The sequence below is a fragment of the Lytechinus variegatus genome, chromosome 8, assembly GCF_018143015.1.
Source record: "Lytechinus variegatus isolate NC3 chromosome 8, Lvar_3.0, whole genome shotgun sequence".
NCBI lineage: Eukaryota > Metazoa > Echinodermata > Echinoidea > Temnopleuroida > Toxopneustidae > Lytechinus > Lytechinus variegatus.
The window spans coordinates 41,625,872-41,647,932 of NC_054747.1; the positions used below are offsets into that span (position 1 = coordinate 41,625,872).

General features: G+C 36.1%; 1 protein-coding gene across 1 annotated transcript; it reads left to right on the forward strand.

The window, feature by feature from the left end:
- The first annotated feature begins 7,653 nt into the window (after positions 1-7,653).
- LOC121419753 (PR domain zinc finger protein 5-like) lies at positions 7,654-21,960 on the forward strand. Its single transcript, XM_041614210.1, has 5 exons — positions 7,654-7,759; positions 9,953-10,488; positions 14,204-14,778; positions 15,589-16,266; positions 21,893-21,960. The coding sequence occupies exons 1-5, from the start codon at positions 7,712-7,714 to the stop codon at positions 21,958-21,960; spliced, it is 1,905 nt and encodes a 634-aa protein (XP_041470144.1). The 5' UTR covers positions 7,654-7,711.
- The last annotated feature ends 101 nt before the right edge of the window (positions 21,961-22,061 follow it).

Below are 22,061 nucleotides of genomic sequence, written 5' to 3' on the forward strand. Positions count from 1 at the left end.
AAAATACGATATTTGACAAATTATATGCATAAATTAGAGATAGAATTTATCCAACTGTTAATAGGGGTCTGAAAACAACAAATACGAGTTCAGTTATGGATGGCCTGACGTGGTAGAACCTTTCTCGATTAAATCATTTTACTATTTCAAAATGAATGGTTTTGTGGCATTTAACAACAGTTTTTATAGTTTATTTGTATTACAATTATCATTGAATGCATTATCCCACTTGTTTTGTGAAGTCATTTCAACCTCTATGATTGATTACGTAAGATTATAATTTTAAAATTTCTAAGCACTTTTGCATGTCATAGTCTACCCACGTGATGCCACTACGTCATTAAGAAAGAAGTTAGGACAGGTTCGGAGGTGTCATAAATATTTAGTGAGGTTGTTGTACCCGATCTTGGTAAAGAGGGCTTCGTGAAACGGTTAGCGGACAAGTAGCTCACTATCTCCGATTTAGTCAAGAAGTTAGACTTATGACGGTGTTGAGAAACGGGCCCCTGACACCAACACATTATTTCTTCTACAATTATTATTTGCATAAGAGATTATTTCTATTCTATCCCGGAAAAAAGTCATCTTTTACAAAGTTTTTTTCTTTGTTATTTTGTCGTTTGATATGGGTTTTTTTTCACATTGTTATAGAAGAGAAATTTGGCAGTTTAATTTCATTTGTAATCATTTGTAATCTCATTGATATTGATATATTTATTTGTTTGATTGTTTATTGATTGTATACATGCAAAGAATCTTTATTTATATGAATTGTGATTGTAAACTTATTGATTTGAAAGAGGAAGAAAATAAAGTATTCAAAACAAAAAAAACACAGGCTGAAATAAAAAAAATCAGAAACGGACATACAGAAACAAGGAGTATGTTCTAGTTATTTTCATTGACCTTGAAAAGGCATACGACCTTTTATGGAGAAAGGGAATAGTATTTAAATGTCATCAAGCTGGTATAAAAGGAAAAGGAAAAATATTACAATGGATTAATTAATTTTTACATAGGTAGATATTGCAAGGTAAAAGTTGATGGTCAGCATGATGCATGGTCAGTTATCTTCACAATTTGTTCTATAAAATGAAACGCCCCAAGGTAGTGTTATTAGTCCAATTTTGTTTAATTTAATGTTGAATGATCTAAAACTGAAAGAAAAATTTGTAAAAGTCTCTATGTATGCCGATGATATTGCCATATGGTGTTCAGGCAGAAATCTTGACTTATTACAGAAGAAAATGCAGAATTAAAGCTTTAAAAGAAATTGAACAATTAATGGTGCTCAACCTGGCGTGCGTGAGCTTGCATGCATGAACCCACTGCAGCTAGCGCTAGCTAGCAGGGGCCCGTTTCTCTACACCTTGACAAGTTAGTCATATCTTTATCCACCAACCACGGAGTTAGTTCCAATCTTACTAAACCCGTTTCTCGAAAGGCCCCTAACTTAAATAACATTGATATCGATATTATCGGTAAAAAGAGCAGACAAGACGTAGCCTTAGTCACAAAATAGCATAATTTTCAAAAAGAAAAATTATAACAAAATTGCAAATATTGTGATGAATTGGGAATTTCATCTTTTAAGAATAATAGCACAGGTATATTATGCACCATATATACTTAGACCATGAAGACTTGAGCATTCAATTGCTGAGAAAATGGAATTATGAATAATTAATCTCGTGACTAATCACATGTGGACGTTGAGATGGGTACCCCGGGATATCCAATTTTAATAGTTTACGAAAGTAAAACCATAACGGTTTTCGTTGTAAAATGATGATAATTATACGGTATTTTATGATTCCAAACATCATCAAAATATAGTTTAACAATTTTCTTTTAAATCTTAGATACTGAAACTTACTATTTGACAAATTCTATGCATAAATTAGAGATAGAATTTATCAAAATGTTAATAGGGGTCTGAAAACGACAAATACGAGTCCATTTATGGATGGCCTGACGTGGTAGAATCTTTATCAAATAAATTATTTTACTATTTCAAAATGAATGGTTTTGTGGAGTATTACCAACAGTTTTTGTAGATTCTTTGTATTACCATGATCATAGAATGATCATCCAACTTGTTTTTTGATGTAATTTCAAAATTTTTGATTGATTACGTAAGATTATAATTTTCACATTTCTAGGCACTTTTGCATGTCATAGTCTACCCACGTGATGCCACTACGTCATTAAGAAAGAAGTTGTGACAGGTTCGGAGGTGTCATAAATATTTAGTGAGGTTGTTGTACCCGATCTTGGTAAAGAGGGCTTCGTGAAACGGTTAGCGGACAAGTATATAGCTCACTATCTCCGATTTAGTCAAGAAGTTAGACTTATGACGGTGTTGAGAAACGGGCCCCAGTGCGCTAGCAGACTATTTAGACTCAGGGAACTGCGATACGAAATGTTACTGGCAAGAAATCTTCCACAGAAAATCGTCAAAGTCACATTTTACACCATTGAAATGCCCTTCTACAGTCCATATTACTAAATGCTGATTATTTGCAAGCATTAAAAAGAGGAATTATGACCTCTCTCAGGCGCGGATCCAGAGGGGGCCGAGCCGCGGCCCCGCCCCCCCCCCCCTATTTTTTGACAACCTGCAGAAAAAAGTGTGAAGTCTTTACCTTGATAGAAACTATGAAAAACAGAAAGAAAAGTAAGAAAGAGGTATTATACCCATGATGTGTGATTTACAGCCTCGTAACGGCCGGCCCGACCCCAAAGGACAAAAAAGGTGAGGGGAAGAATTGGAAAATAGACTTTATACAAATTTTCGCTCGCATTGCCAGTGAAATGAATCCCATTCAAGAGTATTAAATGGCACTTATATATCCAGTTCTGAAATCAATGTGCACACAATATTTTAGCTTGCACATCAAGCTTTCATTATTTTGTTTGATTTACACAAATTGTTTATACATATCAAAATTTTCAGCTCGCGCTGCGCGCTTGCAGTGTTCAATTTGTCTTCTTCTTTGGAAATTCTTACCAAAATTTGTCAAAATGCTCCTTTATCATATATCAAAAAATTAAGCTCGTGCTTCGCGCTTGCATGCATTATTGTTTGAGACACACAGCTTTTTCTTTATTTAAATAAAAACGCGCTTAACTGTCCAGTTTTCAGGTCGGAATATTAGAATATTGAGCTCGCACTTCGCACTCTCATTATTTAATTGGTGATACTTGTATCCTCTTCATTAATCACTAAAAAACAGTCCTAATTTAGTCCCTTTTCACGTTAATATAAGAGAATTCGGCTCGCGCTTCGCGCTCGCATTGCTTAGTTGGATACTTATCTTTTTTTGTCATGATTATACAATCTCCTCAGAATCTTCAGGTCTAATTTGAGCTCGCGCTTCGCGCTCGAATTATATTATGACAACATGAGATACCTTATCTTAACAATGAAAACTAACATATACTTAAACCTTCAGTCTTTAGTTAGGACTACCCCCCGAAAAACCAACAAAAAATCAGATTATAGCGGCCAATTGAGAAAAATGTTGATAAGAATATTTTTCGCCCCCCCCCCCTATTGGCGAGAGCTGAATCCGCCCCTGTCTCTTTTGACTCAAAAAGACCGATTTCTAATGCATTAATAGAAATAATCCTCATAGGTGAGTACATCACAGTACCACGTGTGCATTTGATATTTGGTTTCTTTCGAAGCTGTGCCACGTTTCGAGCCAAAAATAAACAGACAGCTTCTTTCTTTCTGTTTATAAAGGACTTCTTAAAGGGGAAGTTCACCCTGACAAAAAGTTTATTGTAAAAATAGCAGAAAAAATAATAAAGAATATTGCCGAAGGTTTGAGAAAAATTCATCAAATAATTAAAAAGTTATTAGAATTTCAATTATTTGATTTGTGACGTCATATGCGAGCAGCATTCCTACATAGCGAATGGTAAAAAATCAATGATATGTCATTTTCTCAGAAAATTGAAAATGGTTTTCACTGTACCTTTTGTATATCAATAGACAAATCATTTCACACCCAATCATGAAAAGAAAACCAAATTAAGTCATCAGGAACCATACAAAATTTGAAATTCATGCATTTTATATTACATAACACATGGGGCAGCTGCTCGTTTATGACGTCACAAATCCAAAACTTTGAACTCTAATAACTTTCTTACTCTTTAACGGATTTTCCTCGAACCTTCACCGATATTTTTTACTATTTTTTCTGCTATTTTTAGAACAAAGTTTTCTTCAGGGTGAACTTCCCCTTTAAAACACTCTTAAGGAAGTATATACTTTGGGAAGGCATTTCATTGATATAAAATGTAAATTTTTCCATCATTTTGTCGAATCATAAAGGGAAGGACTATTCTCACTGTTTTTTCTAGATATAACTTTTGCCGCCTTTTTCTTATTTTTTTTCCTTTCATTTTTTCATAGTGATTAAACCATTTATACCCCTTCCCATGTAATATGCCTGATTAAAGAATATGTTTCTCCTGAATAATAATAATAATTTTCCCCATTTTTATTATCTTTGTCTTATTCATTTTTCTTTTTTTCTTTTGATTTTTCTATAATTTTTTTTCTGTTTTTTTTTCTTTCTTCATTTTCTTTCCTTTGTTGTATTTCATTTTTTTATTTTATAATTCTCGTTTCCTTTTTTTCAATATACAATTCTAAAAGATATTTTCCCCCTCATAGTTCTGATTTTGCAGCATAAGCCTATTTTTCTCCTGCTATATATGTATTATATAGTATATAATACCTGGGAACAATACAATTCTTTTGTTCTATTTCAATCATTTCATATTTACAATGATAGAACAATATATATATCCACAAATCAATAAGCAAAGTAAAATGAGCACGATTTAATTACAAGATGTACAAAGTGGAAGTAACTTAGTGGCAGTGGCTGCAAAATTGAATATTTCAGTAATTTGTTTTATTCATTTTTAATCATTGTTTTTCTTTATATTTTTCGGGCCACCAAACTTTACTAACGGGCCTCCACCAAAAAAATTTAATGTGCATTATGAAAGATTTCTGCCTAAATGAGACAGAAAATCGTGTACAACTCTTGAACGCACACACAGGTCACGGAGTGACCCTGAGTGCAAACAGCTGACTGTGTTACAACTTAGGGGTGATACATTTTCACAATAGGGGTGAGGCAAACTCACTGTGAGGGACTTTAATTCACTTATAACAAAGAAATGTGTACTGCAGTACTCCTGTTGAATGCTCTGATGGAAATTATATGAGTTTCACATTCATTTGAACGGAAGGACAAGATTATTGTATATATCGAGTGCATTATGCATAAATCATATACCATTGCGACCCCTGCCTGGCCGATGGTCCAGGCATGACGATCCTGAGTGACGTCACCGATAGAGACCTCAAATGCCAGGAGAGCCTATTCGATAACTGACTTCATCTAAAAAACACGTATTGAAGATAACATCCAATGGGGAAATGGCTTTCATTTTCATGAAATATACATTCCATTCTTCAATAAATCTTTAACCCCGTCGTTAACTGCCCATTCATTCTTGAGCAATGGGGGGAATGAATACAGAGTGTCTCAAAGTTTGTGTGAAAAAAGGTGCATTTTCCATAGAACTTCTGCCAAAAAGCAATGCGTAAGGGAAAGATTAGCCACAAAACACGAATAGATGAGTTAATCAAATGGGATGAATCATGAAAATCAGTGAAATATAGTTTCTCCTGTACTCATTACTGAATACCCCGACTTGATACGATTACTTTTTTCCCCTCTCCATCAACTTTTAAGAAAAAAAGGTGCATATTTTCATAAAAATATTCATAATGAAAACTGGTGGACATAAGAGAAACGCACGCAGTGAGCACACGCGGGGATTAGCTTAAGCATGTAATTTCTGGCATCAAATTCGTACCATCCGCACGATATGTCGAGATATCTCAAATATCTCTCTATGGTACAAGATGGGGAGCGGTAATTTCGATAGAGGACAAAATTCTCTATCGTTCAGTGGAAAATTTATTTCCAGAAGTTCTGTAATTCCGCTGCTTTTAAAGGGTAAATTTCATCAAGAGTCTTCAAATTTCACCAAAAGTCTATGGAAGAGCGAGGAAAAAGCCAAAGAATTTGTGCACTTCTACTCTATCGACATCATTCATTTCAAAACAATAAATCGTATCGACATGGGGATCGGTGTTCTGGAGAGCTCTGATTTTAAGCTACATTTCTATATAAGACTCATTGCCATTGGTCATTTAACTCCGCTGTTTTTGATAAAACAAAATCATTAATCAATTGGAATAAGTGTCTCAAAATCAGAAAATCTCGGGATGACGCTATGGGCGATACCATTACGTCAGAGGGGGAATACGTGAAGCTCGGCCTCTCCGTACGCGTGATCAGCTTGAGATGACGACCAAACATAATTTTGTGAGGGATTTAGAAGAAGAAAACCTATTAAAGATGTTTAAAAACTAATATTTTACTATAAAGGTTAGTAACACGATCCAGTATACATTGAGATTTGTCCTGTTTAGTGGTCTCACCCCTAGTTTGATAATGGGAACGCCCGGTGCCGGTGGTATCACGTCTCCAGTCAAGCATACCCTTAAGTAAACAACTTTAATAAGGCCGTGCGGACGAGCACACATGAAGTTGATCCCCTGGCTTGTGTCCAAAATAGGGGTAAAGTTTTCATAATGTGTGTTATATCGACGGACGCCCGTGCGTACGAGCAGGAGGAAGTCAAATGTCTCGTATTTTTCATAATGAGCCTTGACTATCGTATTATTACCGCATTATCCCGTCCTTTCTCTAACGACACCGTCGACATCGTCCTGTCTCTCCGGTGTACATAGGGGGTTGCCTTTGGGATACTCTATAGTCTTGAAACTCGAAAAAGAAATAGAAAAATAAACTGTTATATATAGAGTCTTTTCCCGTGAAATGACCTCGCATATACCAATCAAATACATACATGTCTGTTTTGTATTGTATAGAAAAGATAAAAATTTGATATGGGGAAGTTCGGATGATTCAAAATTTATGCATGGGGGCATCCAAAATGAGGGCTTTATTAAATGAAATGGTGCATTGTTAAATCAAGGTTGTAAGTTAGGTGGACATGGAGAAGGGGTAAGTGTAGGTAATTGGAGACCACTGAAGCTGAAACTATCCTGCCCTGCCTGCGCCTTGTGGCGTGCATGCGCCTGTAATCCAAGCTGTGGGGAAGTTACAAATTGATGCAGAGGTTCGAGGTTCGAGCCCTGGTCACGTCTTTCGGATGGTGACGTTAAAGGTCGGTCCCAGACGTAAATAATCATATCTGATTGATACACGTCTGACAAAACTCAAACACACACACACACACGCCTGGCTACTATTGTTGTTATAGCGCCATCTACAGTTTCTACAATACTTCTGCGCTGCAAGATCACTGTGCTTGCACTTGTTTACGATACAGGTCGTCATTTAGTGCAGCAAAAAACTTCAAAATAGGTCAAGGTATGATATTTTCATCTTAAAATTTTGCTCTGGTGTAAAAATTCATTGGCCAAATCGTGGTTTTGGGAACCACTCGTATATTTGTGTACGCGCACTTGTGTACAAAGTGAATGGAGCTTTGGAGGTGGAAATAGGGAACCGTGCGACGACATGCGTGTGACTGAATAAAGCGCTGCTGTGTGAAGTGAACGGTGGTTCCCAATATCACGATAATGCCAATTCGGCCAAGGAATGTTGGGGCGTGTTCACATAGTGAAGAGGTGATCTTTAAAAGAACTTCCAATAGGAAGTTTTGTAAGTGGGCTAGCCACATCATAAACACTAAAAACGGCCACTGTGTGTTGTGTATGGCACTTCACTTGTTCACTGCAACCATCCTGCCTGTGGGGAATCTCCAGCCTAGCCACACAGCTTGTGCCAATGCTGTCTGTACATGGCCATGATAGCACACACTTTAAAAAATCATTAAAATATCAATTTTAGTCTTTTGTGACCAAAATTACTAATTTCCATACAGTTGCAATTTATTTTTCATTGGTAACTTGTGAATAATTTTTATATTCACCAGAGCGCTCAAAAACTTGAATTTCGGGCATATTTTTGTGTACGCCCTCTATTGGTGGAAAGTAATAGGGCAAGAAAATTTTCAATTTCTATTATTTGATTAAGAAAAAATAATTTAAAGAATCAAATTTACATTATAAGAGCCAAGTTTTGTGATGAATAGCTGTATTGGAAACTGACTGAAAGAAAATGAAGCATTTGTCCCATAGAAAAAGAGAAAATAAGCCAAAATTGCCACCCTTATTTTGCCACACATGGCGATGTAAGTGAGAACAAGGTTAATGTTATATCATAACCTTGTTCATTGAATGAGTGGTGTATGGGTGAACTGGTCAGTCCAATAATGTGTGTAGGTAATGGGGGACACCAACTGTTTATTGTGAATGGCAGGTGTCACAGGAAAGTCCTTGACTGCTGGTGGCTTTATTGTGCTTGTTGGGAATGAAATAGCCATAATATGTTCAATTGTAAATATATTGTGACTGTTTAATTAAATTGAATTTGAGTATAAATTTATATAATGTTTCATTCGTGAACTGATGAGCTTAATTTCTTTTCATGTGTTTGCATACTGTGACTTAAGATTGGATGAAATCATGTAACTTGTGAACACTTTACTAACATGAATATCAGTATGTGGGACTAGAGTGAAATTTCATGGTATCTTTGGAAGAGTTTTAAAAGGTGAAGAAATAAAATATCATTGATTTTAACATATTTTGCCAATATCATACAAATAACATACACGAAAATCAAGTTAAAAAAATTATTTGTCCGGGGGTCAAATTCAAGGTCAAAGTAAAGGTCAAGGGTCACGACCTTACAAATCGCTCCAATACATTATTTGATGCATGTTTTGGATTCCTCTCTCAATTTCCTTTTGATTGGTACCAGTTTCGTGAAAATTGGTCAACACGTTACGACGTGCACATTGGCCATTGAAAGTTGAAGGTCATGCCCATTTTTGTCAAAACAAGGAGAAAAGGGCGGGCCGTAGCGCGAGAACCGACGGACCGATTTGACTAATTTTTTTTGTTTTGTGCGTGGGCCATGGTGAATTTTATGAGTACCAATTTACAACGAATTCCGAGAGGGTCGGGTGCAAAATTGCACTTTCATTGGGTGAATTGGCATGGAATGACCCATCATTAACTTTGCTACATGTATATATTCCATCATTGCATACAAAATTAAAAATAAGTCTTGCTGTATGTAATTTGATGTCAAATTCTTGTATTTGGGCTTTGTCCATAATATCGTTGTGGATTTTGCTTTGCTCGTACACTTACGATTTTTTAAGATTATGGTATGAATTGTTATGGACATGATTGACCCCATGGAAATAAAAGCCAAAAATTAAATATGTTATGTTAGTTTATATATTTATTTATTCATTTATTTATAAATTTATTTGTGTATTTATTTATTCATTTTTTAATTTCTCGATACAATTTAATAACTTTTTTGCTAAATTTATTTTACCTTTTAAGATTTTAACCATTGATCATTTTGATAATGATAGATACTGTTCTTATTAATGAATTATTTTTGATGACATTCCAATACCAAGTTTACATGTAAATGTAAGCCTTAATTTCGGTCAGAAAAAAACAGCAACATTGTTTGATAGCTTGATGTGAAAATACCATGCATTCGTACAATCTTAGGAATTCCTTTAGAATCCAGACAATTCTACCCTTCGATAACCATATCGCCCATTACTACCATAATGGAATAAACACAATTATAGGGATGAGCAATGCTTGACGTAAAAGGTAGCCCAATTTTAATTACTCAATGGCTAAAGAAATAATAAGGCATAGTGAAAATAATTTCATGTTTTATGTCCGTTCTAATAATGTTGATTTTGATCTTTTTTGTTTATACAGATGCCGATGCACTACATCCGAAAGACTGATAAAGCATCATACTCTAAAGACCAGATGCACAGAGCAGTTACTGTCTGCAAGAATGGTGAAATGGGTGTACGCCGTGCAGCTAAAGAATTTGGTGTTCCTAAGTCTACTCTTGCAAAGAAGGTGAAAGAGGCAAAGAATGGGAACGAACACTCGGTCCGTCTAGGCAGAAAGCCAACCTTGCCACTGGAGAGTGAAGCGGAACTGGCCCAAGTGATTCTGGACATGGAAGCACGAGGTGTTGGAATCTATAGAAAAGACGTCCGTGCATTAGCGTATGAGTTTGCAGTTGGCAACAACCTGCGGCATGATTTTAATCATAAAACTAAGATGGCAGGGAGATTTTGGTTGGCAGGTTTCTTGAAACGCTATCCGGACATTGTCCCCAGGAAGGCGGAAGGAATTTCTAAGGCTCGGGCTAGGGGCATGAATTGGCAAGAAGTGGGAAAATACATTGATCGCCTCGGTAACGTCATGGACCATAAAGGGTTTCATCAAGCACCTGAAAGGTTGTATAATGTGGATGTTTTAAAATGATGTTAAAATCATTGGCTACATGTACAGTGTATTTTTGTAAGAAAAGTGTTTGAACTTAGCATGACAGTCCCATTTTTACTTAAGTTTTCTTGCAAATAACATGATTTGTAACTGTCCCTCATTACCTACACACGTAGGTAATGAGAGACCTTTGATGATGACGTCATTAATCCTCATCTTATTAATCAATTAATTTGTGTTCACCATTTTGTTACCAAATATAGAGTAGAAGTTGCTGAAGAGGAAAAAAAAAACTTTTAAGTGTGTGTCATTTTCCATGTTCATGTAGATTATGCAAATGAGCTTAACGGTCTCCAATTACCTACACTACAATTATATACACTTACTGCACTTACCCCCCCCCCCCTGCATATGTGTAATTAAAGAGCTCAATACCAAAAGGGGTAAGATCAACTTTTCATCAAATTTGATTTTGTTGTCCCAATGTATACATAGCTCTATAATAAAGAAAAGTTTGAATTCCCAATTAAAGGTGAACAAAAATGGCCAAGAAAAAGTAACCTTTTTTCAAAAGGGGTTAGATCCATTTCAGTTTGTTTGCAAAAGGGGCCAAATCCACAAAGGTATTTTTTTATAGAAATCTTTTTAAGAATATGAAGGCAGGCAGATTTTTTTATAACAAATTTTATGTTTACTTGGTAGAGTATCATGAAAATCTAGTTTCACATGAGAATATTGAAATATGGGAGTAATAAAAAGGAAAAAAATCAGAATGGTTTTGCACACAAACTCTTCTGAAGAGCACATATATATGCAATAGAGGCATAGGCGGCGGAAGCGGGGGGATGGGGTGGACGTGTCCCCCTAAATTTGAGGTGGGGGACGATCCCTCCTAATTTTTAGTTGATGACCTTTTTTTTTGCTTGTCAAAAAATTTTGGCAGCCCCCCATGAAATTGTGGTTGCTAACCTGTTTTTTTTTTTGCTTGTCAATTTTGTTTCCCCTAAAACTTTTGGCTTCCGCGTATTTTAGTCGCTCTGATGATACCAAAAAACGTCGAAATCCCCATTAAAAAAGTGAATAAAAATGGCAAAGAATTTTTTTTTAAGAAAGTGCCTCATAATTGTAAAAGGGGCTAGATCTATAGCTAAATGGGTGATTTCAAGTATGGTGTTATAAGTTGGTGTTGGGACAACACCAACACCAGCTACAACACCGTACTTGAAATCACGCTGGTGCATGTTGGGACTGACCTCGGAAAATATGACGTATTTCCGGCGGTTTGTGTTGAGCTCTGGTGTTGAATGTCATCTGCTGAACCGAGCATTACAGCTGGGGTTGACGATCTACGTGCAATTTCCCTATTCACCAACACCAACTCCCAGGGATTGGGAAAATCATGATTTCAAGTTCAGTGTTGATGTTGATGAATTGTAGTCATAGAGATTAAGCTAATTAGTATACATCTCTATGATTGTAGTTCACTAACAGGAGGCGAACACGATGAAACATATGAGGTGCCGAATGTAATATTATATAGCACAATTACATGTATTTGTTATATAATCATTATTTATTAAATAATAACAATCATTTATATTATATAAATTATTTGTAAATAATTACTATTACCGTATATAAAATAACATTGTGTGTTGCTGCCCACTACGTTCATTGGTTAGATCCTTTTTACTAGTCTTTACTCTTAGAACTATTGTAAGTGAGAAACACCTTAAGTTAAAATATATTTTATGCGGTAGGCCTATTGGGTTTAGTTGATATATTATTTGCACCATATAGTATTAAGTGACCGCTCATAAAATATCGCGGTTCACCAAATCGCACTCGCTGCTAACAACAACGTAACCCAGGGACAGGGGCTCGGGCCCGCGAAGCGCGCCGAAGTCCCTGTACACTACAATTACTGCGGCAGCCCGAACACAATTAGTGTCGAGGTCCATCTGGGCCGTTGCAAACTCAGCCAGGAGGCTCCGGCTCCTGGAGAGTAAAAATCATTCTACTACTATATACCCAGTTGTGTGTCCGGACAGGCAGGTTTTGTGTCCGGACGATCAATTTTTGAAAGTCATTTGGAAAATTTTATAGGCAAAGTTTCATCAATTTTTAGTACAAAATGTTAGGAAATATTATAGAGAACAAAATAGAAGATGATTACAACTATTGAATTCATATTTTTAGCGTACAATCCAAAGACAAAAAAGAAGGCTTCAAAAATATAAAGTGTCCGGACACTCAACGCCCCATCCTACTACGTAGGTTTAATTAATAAAATATTAATAATGCTCAATTCTTGTATAGCGCATCACACAAAGCATAGCATGTCCTTACATGTATGCGCTTGAAGAAGAAATAGTGTAAGGTAAGAATAAAGTAATCAAGATATTTATATTGGACCATTAGTTCAAAGCACTCGTCATCCCCGACCATTCGCCATACAGCAAAAGGTAGTGGATGGGATTAGAAGTATGTGAGGTGTAGTAATAAACAAAATTTGTTATAAAAATGTAAAAGTAAGAGAGTTTGACTTACCAGTCTTTCCTCCCGAGCCAAGTGTTGATCTTCCTTCCGTTGTTCCTGTTATTTAACTTGGAATCAACGATATATTGTCATTTACTGCAAGACTCTTTCACATATCGTCGGAATGTGTCTGGAAATTTGTCATCATCCTCCTCAGCAGCGCATAGACTTCTACGTAGAGTATGTAACGCGCCCTTTTGTGCTCAATTTAAGAAAGCATAACGGAAGCGACCACACCACTAACCTCTACAGAGCTGTATAAAAATGCTTACCACAAATACCTGTTTCTGGTGATGCTTCTATTTCGGATCTCCGAGAGGACAGCGACAGTAGTCTCTTTCTCCCCTGACACAATATTTTTTAAAATTATTTTATACACAAGAATAATAGTTGTAGCACCATCAGCTTAGTTTATTCTATAATGAACTGTATCTTGTCGTATGGTGAAAGGAAATTATAATATGATGCCTTTTTTGGGGGGGAGGTTATTGCTTCTTCTCTCGATCCCTCTCTTTGTTGAGTACTATCATTGTAAGGGTTAATTATTAATATTATTTTGTGTTTCTATTATTTTTCATATTGTTGTTTTCATATTGTCGATAGAATTGGGACAATTTAAAAAAAATGACCCCATTTTGACCACTAACATGGTCAAGATGACCATTAGAAATTTATCACCGAGTTGAAAGTTGTTCCTTGTGATGTCACCAATCAAATGAAAGTGAAAAATCAGACTTAGCCAATTTTTTGAAGTAACTGACATATGCTACCTGACTATTCCCCTTTTGTATTTATGAAATTCCATATGAGTTTCGATAGAAAAATTTGATCCAGATTTGAAATAGAGCCAATGTAAATTTTTTGAAAATGTCCACATTTGCTTGGAACTGCCCAGTTGCATAATAATGTAGAAATGTGCATGCACTCTATAGACTATGGACTACATGTACAGTAGTAAACATGGTGACTTCAGCTAAAGTGGCCTTCTAAAAATAATGAAATTGAACTTTAATAAGTCCTGCGGGGGTCATGTTTATTGGGGGTCATGTTTATTTGTAGGTGAAAGTGGATGAGATACATTTTCGCTGTTGCCTTGTTGAAGGCAATTTGGTTTTATTGTGTAATTTTTATTGTTCCCTGATCTCTATTTTACCCATATTCTCTTTCTGTTTTATCTCACGATTTTAGAGAAACTGATGCAACATTGGAGACTTCCCTGATGCACATTGATCAGCAAGGTCAAAGGTCAGATGACGTTGAATCTAACACTCCATCAACAATACAAGGTCATCAAGATGAAACCATCTGTCTGACCAATTCCATGGAGATAGAAGACGAATGTGCAGGAGATGATTATACCAATGAAAAGAATGATGATGATACCACTGAGAGGAAGGAGATGGAGATTGATCCATCAGAAGAAAGGGAGAACAAGTTTGTAGAGGAGCCTGAAAACACCAATAGTGATGATTACTGTGATACCAAGGATACTGGTGATGGTCTTCATAGAAACGAGATGGTGGTTCTGTCAGAAGGAGAGCTCAAGTTCGTTATAAAGCAAGAACCTGAAGACACCGATGGTCATACCAATGTCAATCGTTGTGACTCCTTCCTTCCATCAGTACATAGGGAGCTCCAATCCTTTATAAAGGAAAAGCCTGTTGATATTGAAGAGGAACGCCCGATTTCTAATACAAAGGAAGAGTCTGCAGACAGTTATGAAGGATCTTTTCTGCATGAACCACAATTATGCAGCAATCAAGGTTTGTTTCTGTATTTGTAGTCAGTGTTGTAGTGCCTTGATGCTCGGTCTTGGCCCAAGGTGCCTTAAATAAGGCCTACTTTTCCAAAGCCATGGCCTTAAGGAGAGGGCCTTGGCCTTGAGGATGTTGAGCCTGGGCCTTTGCCTTGGGTATTGAAGCCTTGGCTTAGGGTTTGGGCCTTTTCTCCTGCACTGATTGTAGTTTGTGTTTGTAGCATGTACTGTGATTTCATGAGGTTTTCGTTCTGGGGGATGGGGTTGGACTACAGCTCTCTTTTGCTGTAAAAATGTCAAAATTGAAGGGGGATCTGTTGAACAGTACAAAAATTATGAAATTTTGTGTTGTTTGTCAAAATTTGTAAGAATTTGTATCAATTTGCACTGATATTTTGTTTTCATTCTCTTTTGTTTAGTTTTTACAGCAATTAACAATTTTTATTTAGATTGGATTTCAGTTTTGATAAATATTGTTTATGTAGCCTTCTACTAATAAAGATTGTAGACCCCAAAATGTTTTCTTAGCTTGTTTTGATAGAGTTTGTGACATATCTATTATAATGATGATAATAACATTTTGACACAAAATATTGCAAATTTTACATTTGTAAAATTAATTCAATTTAATTACTTTTCTCCTTTATCTTTGTACCAGTAAAGCTTAAAGTGAGAGCTATTGATTCCTCAGTATTAAACATCTTCACCATATTGTCAGTATCGATGGTTCAATAAGGAAAGCAAACTTCAAAGAAAATATGTCTGGGATAAATCTTAAATTGTAAGTCACTGTTTCTCCCTGCTCTTTTTATCTTAGGTGGGAATCCAAGTATTCAGACCACCTCTCAAGGGACTGGAAACACTGGGGATATATCGGGTGATACGTCATGTGACAGGTCACATGGGAAACATCTTCAAGAGGAGGTTCCACTGCAATCCCTTCTTGGAAACCAGTCAGATTTAACTGAGAGAGAGAGCAGCTCATCAAGTGAGTCTCTCTTAGCAAACAAAGTGGACTCTCTTGAAGGAGAGAGTGCTACTACGAGTTCCTCCGTATTAAATAGTGATGGTAGAAGATTGGATGGGAATACAGACAGCAGAGGAAATAAGTTTTGTTGTTCAATCTGCAATGAAGAATTCAAAAGCCGGGATTGTTGGTGGAGCCATGTGAAGATCCATTGGGAAGATAAGTCTTACAAATGTACCTACTGTGAGGAAAGATTCCGGAAACACAACGATCTAAGGAATCACTTAACAATCCACGCTGAGGAACGGTTGCAAGTTAGCGACAAACTCTTTGATGATGACTCAAATCTTCAATCAAGTGTGGTGGTTTATATAAATGAAAAGCAAGATCATTGCTCAAGTAAAGATAAGAGTTCCAAAGAGGATGCACGCATTGAAAAGTACTATAAGTGTTCCAGTTGTGAATCGCTGTTCCAATCCTCTGATGCTCTGAAGAGACACATGGCATCACATCTTGAGTGTTTTTCTTGTAAGAAAGTATTTGCCAAATTTGATCATCTCAAATACCATATTATGATGAGTCACAAGGGAGAGAACCCCAGTCTGTTGAGGCCAAATCAGTGTTTTGTTTGTAAGAAATCATGTCACACACCTGGTGAGCTGAAAAGCCATATGGGAATCCACAAAGAAAAAGTGCAGTACCAGTGCCTTGTTTGTGAGGCAGTGTTTTCCCGATATGATTGGCTAAATGCTCATATGCGAATGCATACAGAAGAAAGGCAGTATGAATGTTCTGAGTGTAAGGAAGTATTCCACAGAGCTGATCTGAGAATGCATGTCAGATCACACGATGTAGAGTGGCCAAAAAAGTGTTCTTTATGTGACGAGAGCTTTACCTCCTGGGCACATCTTATTGGTCATCGACTAAAACACACAGGAGAAAAACCATATTTATGCTCCATCTGTAAGGAAGATTTTACAAGAAAATTTGATGTCGATCGACACATGGAGATTCATACGCAAGAAAAACCTAGTGATATGAACAAGAATACAAGAGAAGGGTTATTTGAGTGTCCTGAGTGTAAGAAAACATTCTCCAAAGCTCATTGTCTCAAACGTCACATCCAAACCCATACAGGAGAAGAACCATGGAAGTGCGCCGAGTGCGGGGAGTGCTTTTCATTTTCAGGGCAACTTAAAGTTCACCAAATAAAACACACTGGAATAAAACCATATCTGTGCTCCATTTGTGGGAAAAATTTTTGGCAAAAACAATATTTAAGTGACCATATGAACAATCATATGGGAGAAAAGCCATATATATGTTCTTCTTGTTCAAAGAGTTTCAAATCTAAAGCATATTTGAGGTCTCACATTCTTACATGTCACTGACATAAATCCGGTCGGAGCAGTGTGGGGGATGATAGCAATATACTGATCTGAAAGTTTGAACCCCCCCCCCCCACTAAGGGCTAGGTTTATGAACATTCATGCACATACTGCTACCATCTTTCAGTTAAAGAACTATTTTTTCAATATCTATAAAGTAATGATTTTATCTATAAAGTAATGATTATGCGAACGAGCTAATTTTCAGTAGAGTGAAGACTAAATGTCCTAAAACCTCTTTCAATTGGTGAGTAATTATCACATCACGGGCAATACGTATGTGTGTATACTGTAAATAAGTACATTATATACCATCTTTCAGTTAGATGCCTGTCATGAATTTGTTTGATGGCTCATAGTGTAATGGATTTGTTAGGATATAAAGAAAAAAAAAGAAGTAAATTAACAGAAATGCAGGGAGATAGTATTTTTGCGAGCCTTGAAAAGTTGCTTCTGAACAGTCGTTTAAAATGATGGGCATATAGATTTTTATGAAGGTAAATTATCAATTTAATCTACAGAAGAAAATGAAAAAGAATTATAAAGAGACAGTATTAAACAGTCCATATTTTGTTCAATGAAAACCATTTGCTTACTGGTGAAAGGTGAGGTCAGAGTGAAAAAAGGGAATCATTATTTGGATCAACCCTGATTAAACTGGGGTGGGTGGTTAATTTGACAAGTTTTGTTGCTACGCCGCTGCGCAAATTTTTTTTTACCATGCCGCTCGCTGACTTTCTTATTCCATCTTGCGCATCTTTTGAGACCGGTAAGCGCATGTCAGTCCCACAATTCCGTGTACAAAGTCAATACAATACATAAATGTATAATTATTTTTAATACTTATGATCGCAAAAGGGTCCCCGACAAAGTTAAAAAAAAACAAAAAACAAATATTTGAAAAAACAAGGAAATACATAATTCAGAAAACATGAAATGCATAGGAAATTAATAATTTTTGAAGATTTTTTGTTAGAATTTTATTAGATTATATGAAATGAGTTAAAGGCAAAGACAAATCTTAACAGGGTATGTTTTTATACTACATGTATTGTATAGAGTGCATTTTTTTACCTGCGTACATTTAATATGCCACAAATTAAAGGAGAATGAAACCATTGGAACAAGATAGCTTGTGTGAAAACAGAAAAATCAAAGAATAAGAACAAAGAAAGTTTGAGAAATATCGGACAAATAATGAGAAAGTTATGAGCATTTGAATATTGCGATCAGTATTGCAATGGAGATAGTAAATTGGCAATGCGACAAAGATGTGTGATGTCACTGATGAACAACTCTCCCTATTACTTTAGTATATATTTCACTTGAATTGCCTCTTTTATCACATCTATCCATAGATCATGTGTTCTTTCTACATGAGGGCATGTAATACATATTTTTTAAGAATACATAATGGATAAAGAGTTTGTATCATCGTAAGAAAAAGCAAAAAGAGACATTTTGAGGGTATTTTATAGTCCACCAAAGGGAAAGTTGTTCATCAGTGACATCACACATCCTTGTCGCATTGCCAATGGGAGGATCTCCATAGCATTAGTGATTGCAATATTCAAATGCTCATAACTTTCTCATTATTTGTCCGATTTTTCTCAAACTTTATTCTTATTCTTTGATTTTTCTGTTTCTACACAAGCCTATTTGTTCCAAAGGTTTCATTCCCCTTTAAGGTGTTGTGTGGTAAAAGACCCACATTGCCAGAGACTGTTGTGTGAAATGTTCCCCTCAAGGCCAGCCAGTATTATCAGAATTATATAAATGTTCATTGTGGGGATGTCGCAGCTGAGTGGTTATGACTTCTTTCAATCAGAGGGTTCTAATGCCAGCCGTGAGGTATTTTCCTTCTGCAAGAAATTTGCCAACATTGTGCTGCTCTCAACCCAGGTGAGGTGAATCATGCCTGAGTTCCAGGCAGGATTAATTCTTTAAAATGCACTGGATACTGAAAGGGGACTTATTATTATGTATTATAATTATTTCTGACAGGTGCTGCTAAATTAATGATATTGTTATATTATGGAGCGTTGTGGCCAAGTGGATTAGTCTTCGGACTTTGAAACAGGGTCGTGGCTTTGAATCCCAGCCATGGCGTAATTTCCTTCAGCAAGAAACTGATCCACAGTGTGCTGCACTCAACCCAGGTGAGGTAAATGGGTACCGGTAGGAAGTAATTCCTTAAAAAGCTGTGTGCGCTAGCTTAGCCGGGTAATATAGGATCATCTAACAAGGTGGATTTGTGCGCAATATAAATATCCTATATTATTATTATTATCATTATTATAGTAATTATCATTTGTTGTACTTTTAGTGTTACTGACATCATTATCATTATTATTGACCTGATGAAGACCAGCATCACTAAAAGCATATGAATAAATAGAAAGATGACATCAAGAGCTAGTCAGACTCATCATTATTCTGTGTTTTCTGAGTATGTATATAGATAAATTGTATATGATATTGTGCTTATCCTCCCCCCTCCCCACGATCATATAATGGTACCTCAAGGGTAGGGTGGGATAGGTTAATTTTGGTTAGCATAACACGTGTGGTGTTTATGCCATTATCGGAGGTGTTTTATGGGAAAATGTCACGAATAGTTGGTCTAATACCAATTCGTCTAATTACCAACTGGTGTACTATCATTTGGTCTGTCATCAGTTTGTCTACTCACCACATGGTCTACTTTCATGTAGTCTAATGCCGTTCCGTCTAATAACCAGTTGGTCCAATAGCCATTTAGCCCATAAACCATTTGGTCTAATTGGAAAAGTTTTAATTGGCGAAATGAATGAAAAGAAAATGGGTATTAGACCAACTGGTTATTAGACGAAGTGATGAAATGGTGATTGGACGAAATGGTTTCTGGACCAAACGGTTGTTAGACAAAATGTTGATGGACGGAATGGCATTAGACTATGAAGGTAGACCATGTAGTGAGTGGACGAGATGGCAGTGGATGAATTGACAATTTACTTAAGAATCCCTTACTTAATTCGATCAGACAACAGATATTATTATTTAATGTTTGTTTAATTTGATTTTTATAAATAAAAATCAATGATGCTAAACAATGTAAGATTCAAATCAATTCATACTGGTTTATTGAGATTCGAAAAAGAAATTAAGCCAATCTGCTTATTCACAGAAAGTAAGAGTGTGTAAGGGATGTGATGCTGTTTGTGTGTGTGAGAGAGAGAGAATTAGAGGTGGGTGGAACGGGAGAAATATTCTGCAAGCACTGAATTAGTCTGCAGGCACAGACCCTGATTGGAACTTTGATCAACAAGTGTGTCTCCACGCAAAGACTAGGCCTAATACATACAAAACTTGCTGTTCCATACCTTCTGGACACAAGGCATGAGTAGGCTGTACATTCAGACTCTTAACTCTAGTAAAGGGCTTGCCCAGCAGACTAGCACAGACTCGTATTTCACACCTCAGTAGGGTCCATGCTTTAACCAATCATACATGCCTATATAGTGAGGACTACAGCCACAGTGAATCTAGTCTCACTACTTCAGACTCTGCATTATGCAGTATGTGAAAAACAAGGGTCTGTGGCTGTAAATTAAGAGAGAGAACTAGAGAGAGGGAGAGAGAGAACTAGAGACTAGAGACTAGAGAGAGGGAGAGAGAGAAAGTAGAAATAGTTGACTTGGTAATAATTAGAACAGAGAGACAATGTGCTGAGAAAGATGCATGTACATTTATTTCAATGATGATTGGTTGATATATACAACAAAAATTCATTTCATTAATATTGAATAAAATTACAAACGCACTTAAAGACAATGGCATGAAAAGGGGATATGCCTGAACCAACTATATCCAGATGGTGTTTTGCAACCCAAGAAAAAATGGGGGGGGGGTGCTTCCGACCCACCCCAATGGATATGTGCCCCATCTCATGTATATATCCTTGCTTTATCCCTCGGTAGTATTTGCATATGGCAACATGATTCATTTGCGTAATCAGATATTAAAGAGAGTCCAATCATCAAACTGATGTTAAAAAACAGTTTTACAAAACAGTGTAGATACGAACTCCGTACAGATGGAAAAGCTACCCACTCACTATCTTGTATTTCATGTCTTGTGCATATGCAATTTTAAATGTCATAACTTAATTATCTTCCATGCGATTTTGATTCATGTAGTTTCCAGCATTCTTATTTTGCCTTCTTAATTTTCTTAAATTCAAATTCTGCTTTTTAAAGGACAAGTCCACCCCAACAAAAGTTGATTTGAATAAAAAGAGAAAAATCCAACAAACATAACGCTATAAAATTTCATCGAAATCGGATGTAAAATAAGAAAGTTTTATGAAAGTTTTAACTTTTGCTTAATTTCACAAAACAGTTATATGCACATACTGGTCAGTATGCAAATGAGGAAACTGATGACATCACTCAATCACTTTTGTATTTCATTATATGAAATTTTCTAATTTTCTCAAGTTCCTGTGAAACAAAGTTTTATTTTTCTCTGAACTTGTGGAATTACCATACATTTGATGGTTCAGTCAAGTTGGTTATTACTGTCAATTCTGTAAAAAATAGAAATATTGTATAATTCAAACAAAAGAAATAGTGAGTGAGGGACATCATCGATTATGTAATTTGAATGTGATTAAATTGTGCATATAACTATTTTGTGAAAAATAAGCGAATTCTTTTTTTACATCCGATTTTGATAAATTTTCAGCAATACAGTGCTTCCCAGAAAAGTCTCATTTTTCTCTACAGATCCAAATCAACATTTTTCTGAGGTGGACTTGACCTTTGGAATCGACGGTCTTTGCATGCCTAGCTAGACAAAGATTTTTCTTTTTTTTTCTCGAGGAGATATATAATCAACATAAAAACATTTGAGGGTTATGCCTCCCCCCATATGCGTAATTAAAGAGCTCAATAC

Coding starts and splice junctions, on each gene's coding strand:
- LOC121419753 (XM_041614210.1), top strand. CDS start 7,712: ATGCCAATTCGGCCAAGGAATGTTGGGGCGTGTTCACATAGTGAAGAG. Junction 10,489..14,203: donor TTTCATCAAGCACCTGAAAG/GTTGTATAATGT, acceptor TCACGATTTTAG/AGAAACTGATGCAACATTGG. Junction 14,779..15,588: donor ACAATTATGCAGCAATCAAG/GTTTGTTTCTGT, acceptor TTTTTATCTTAG/GTGGGAATCCAAGTATTCAG.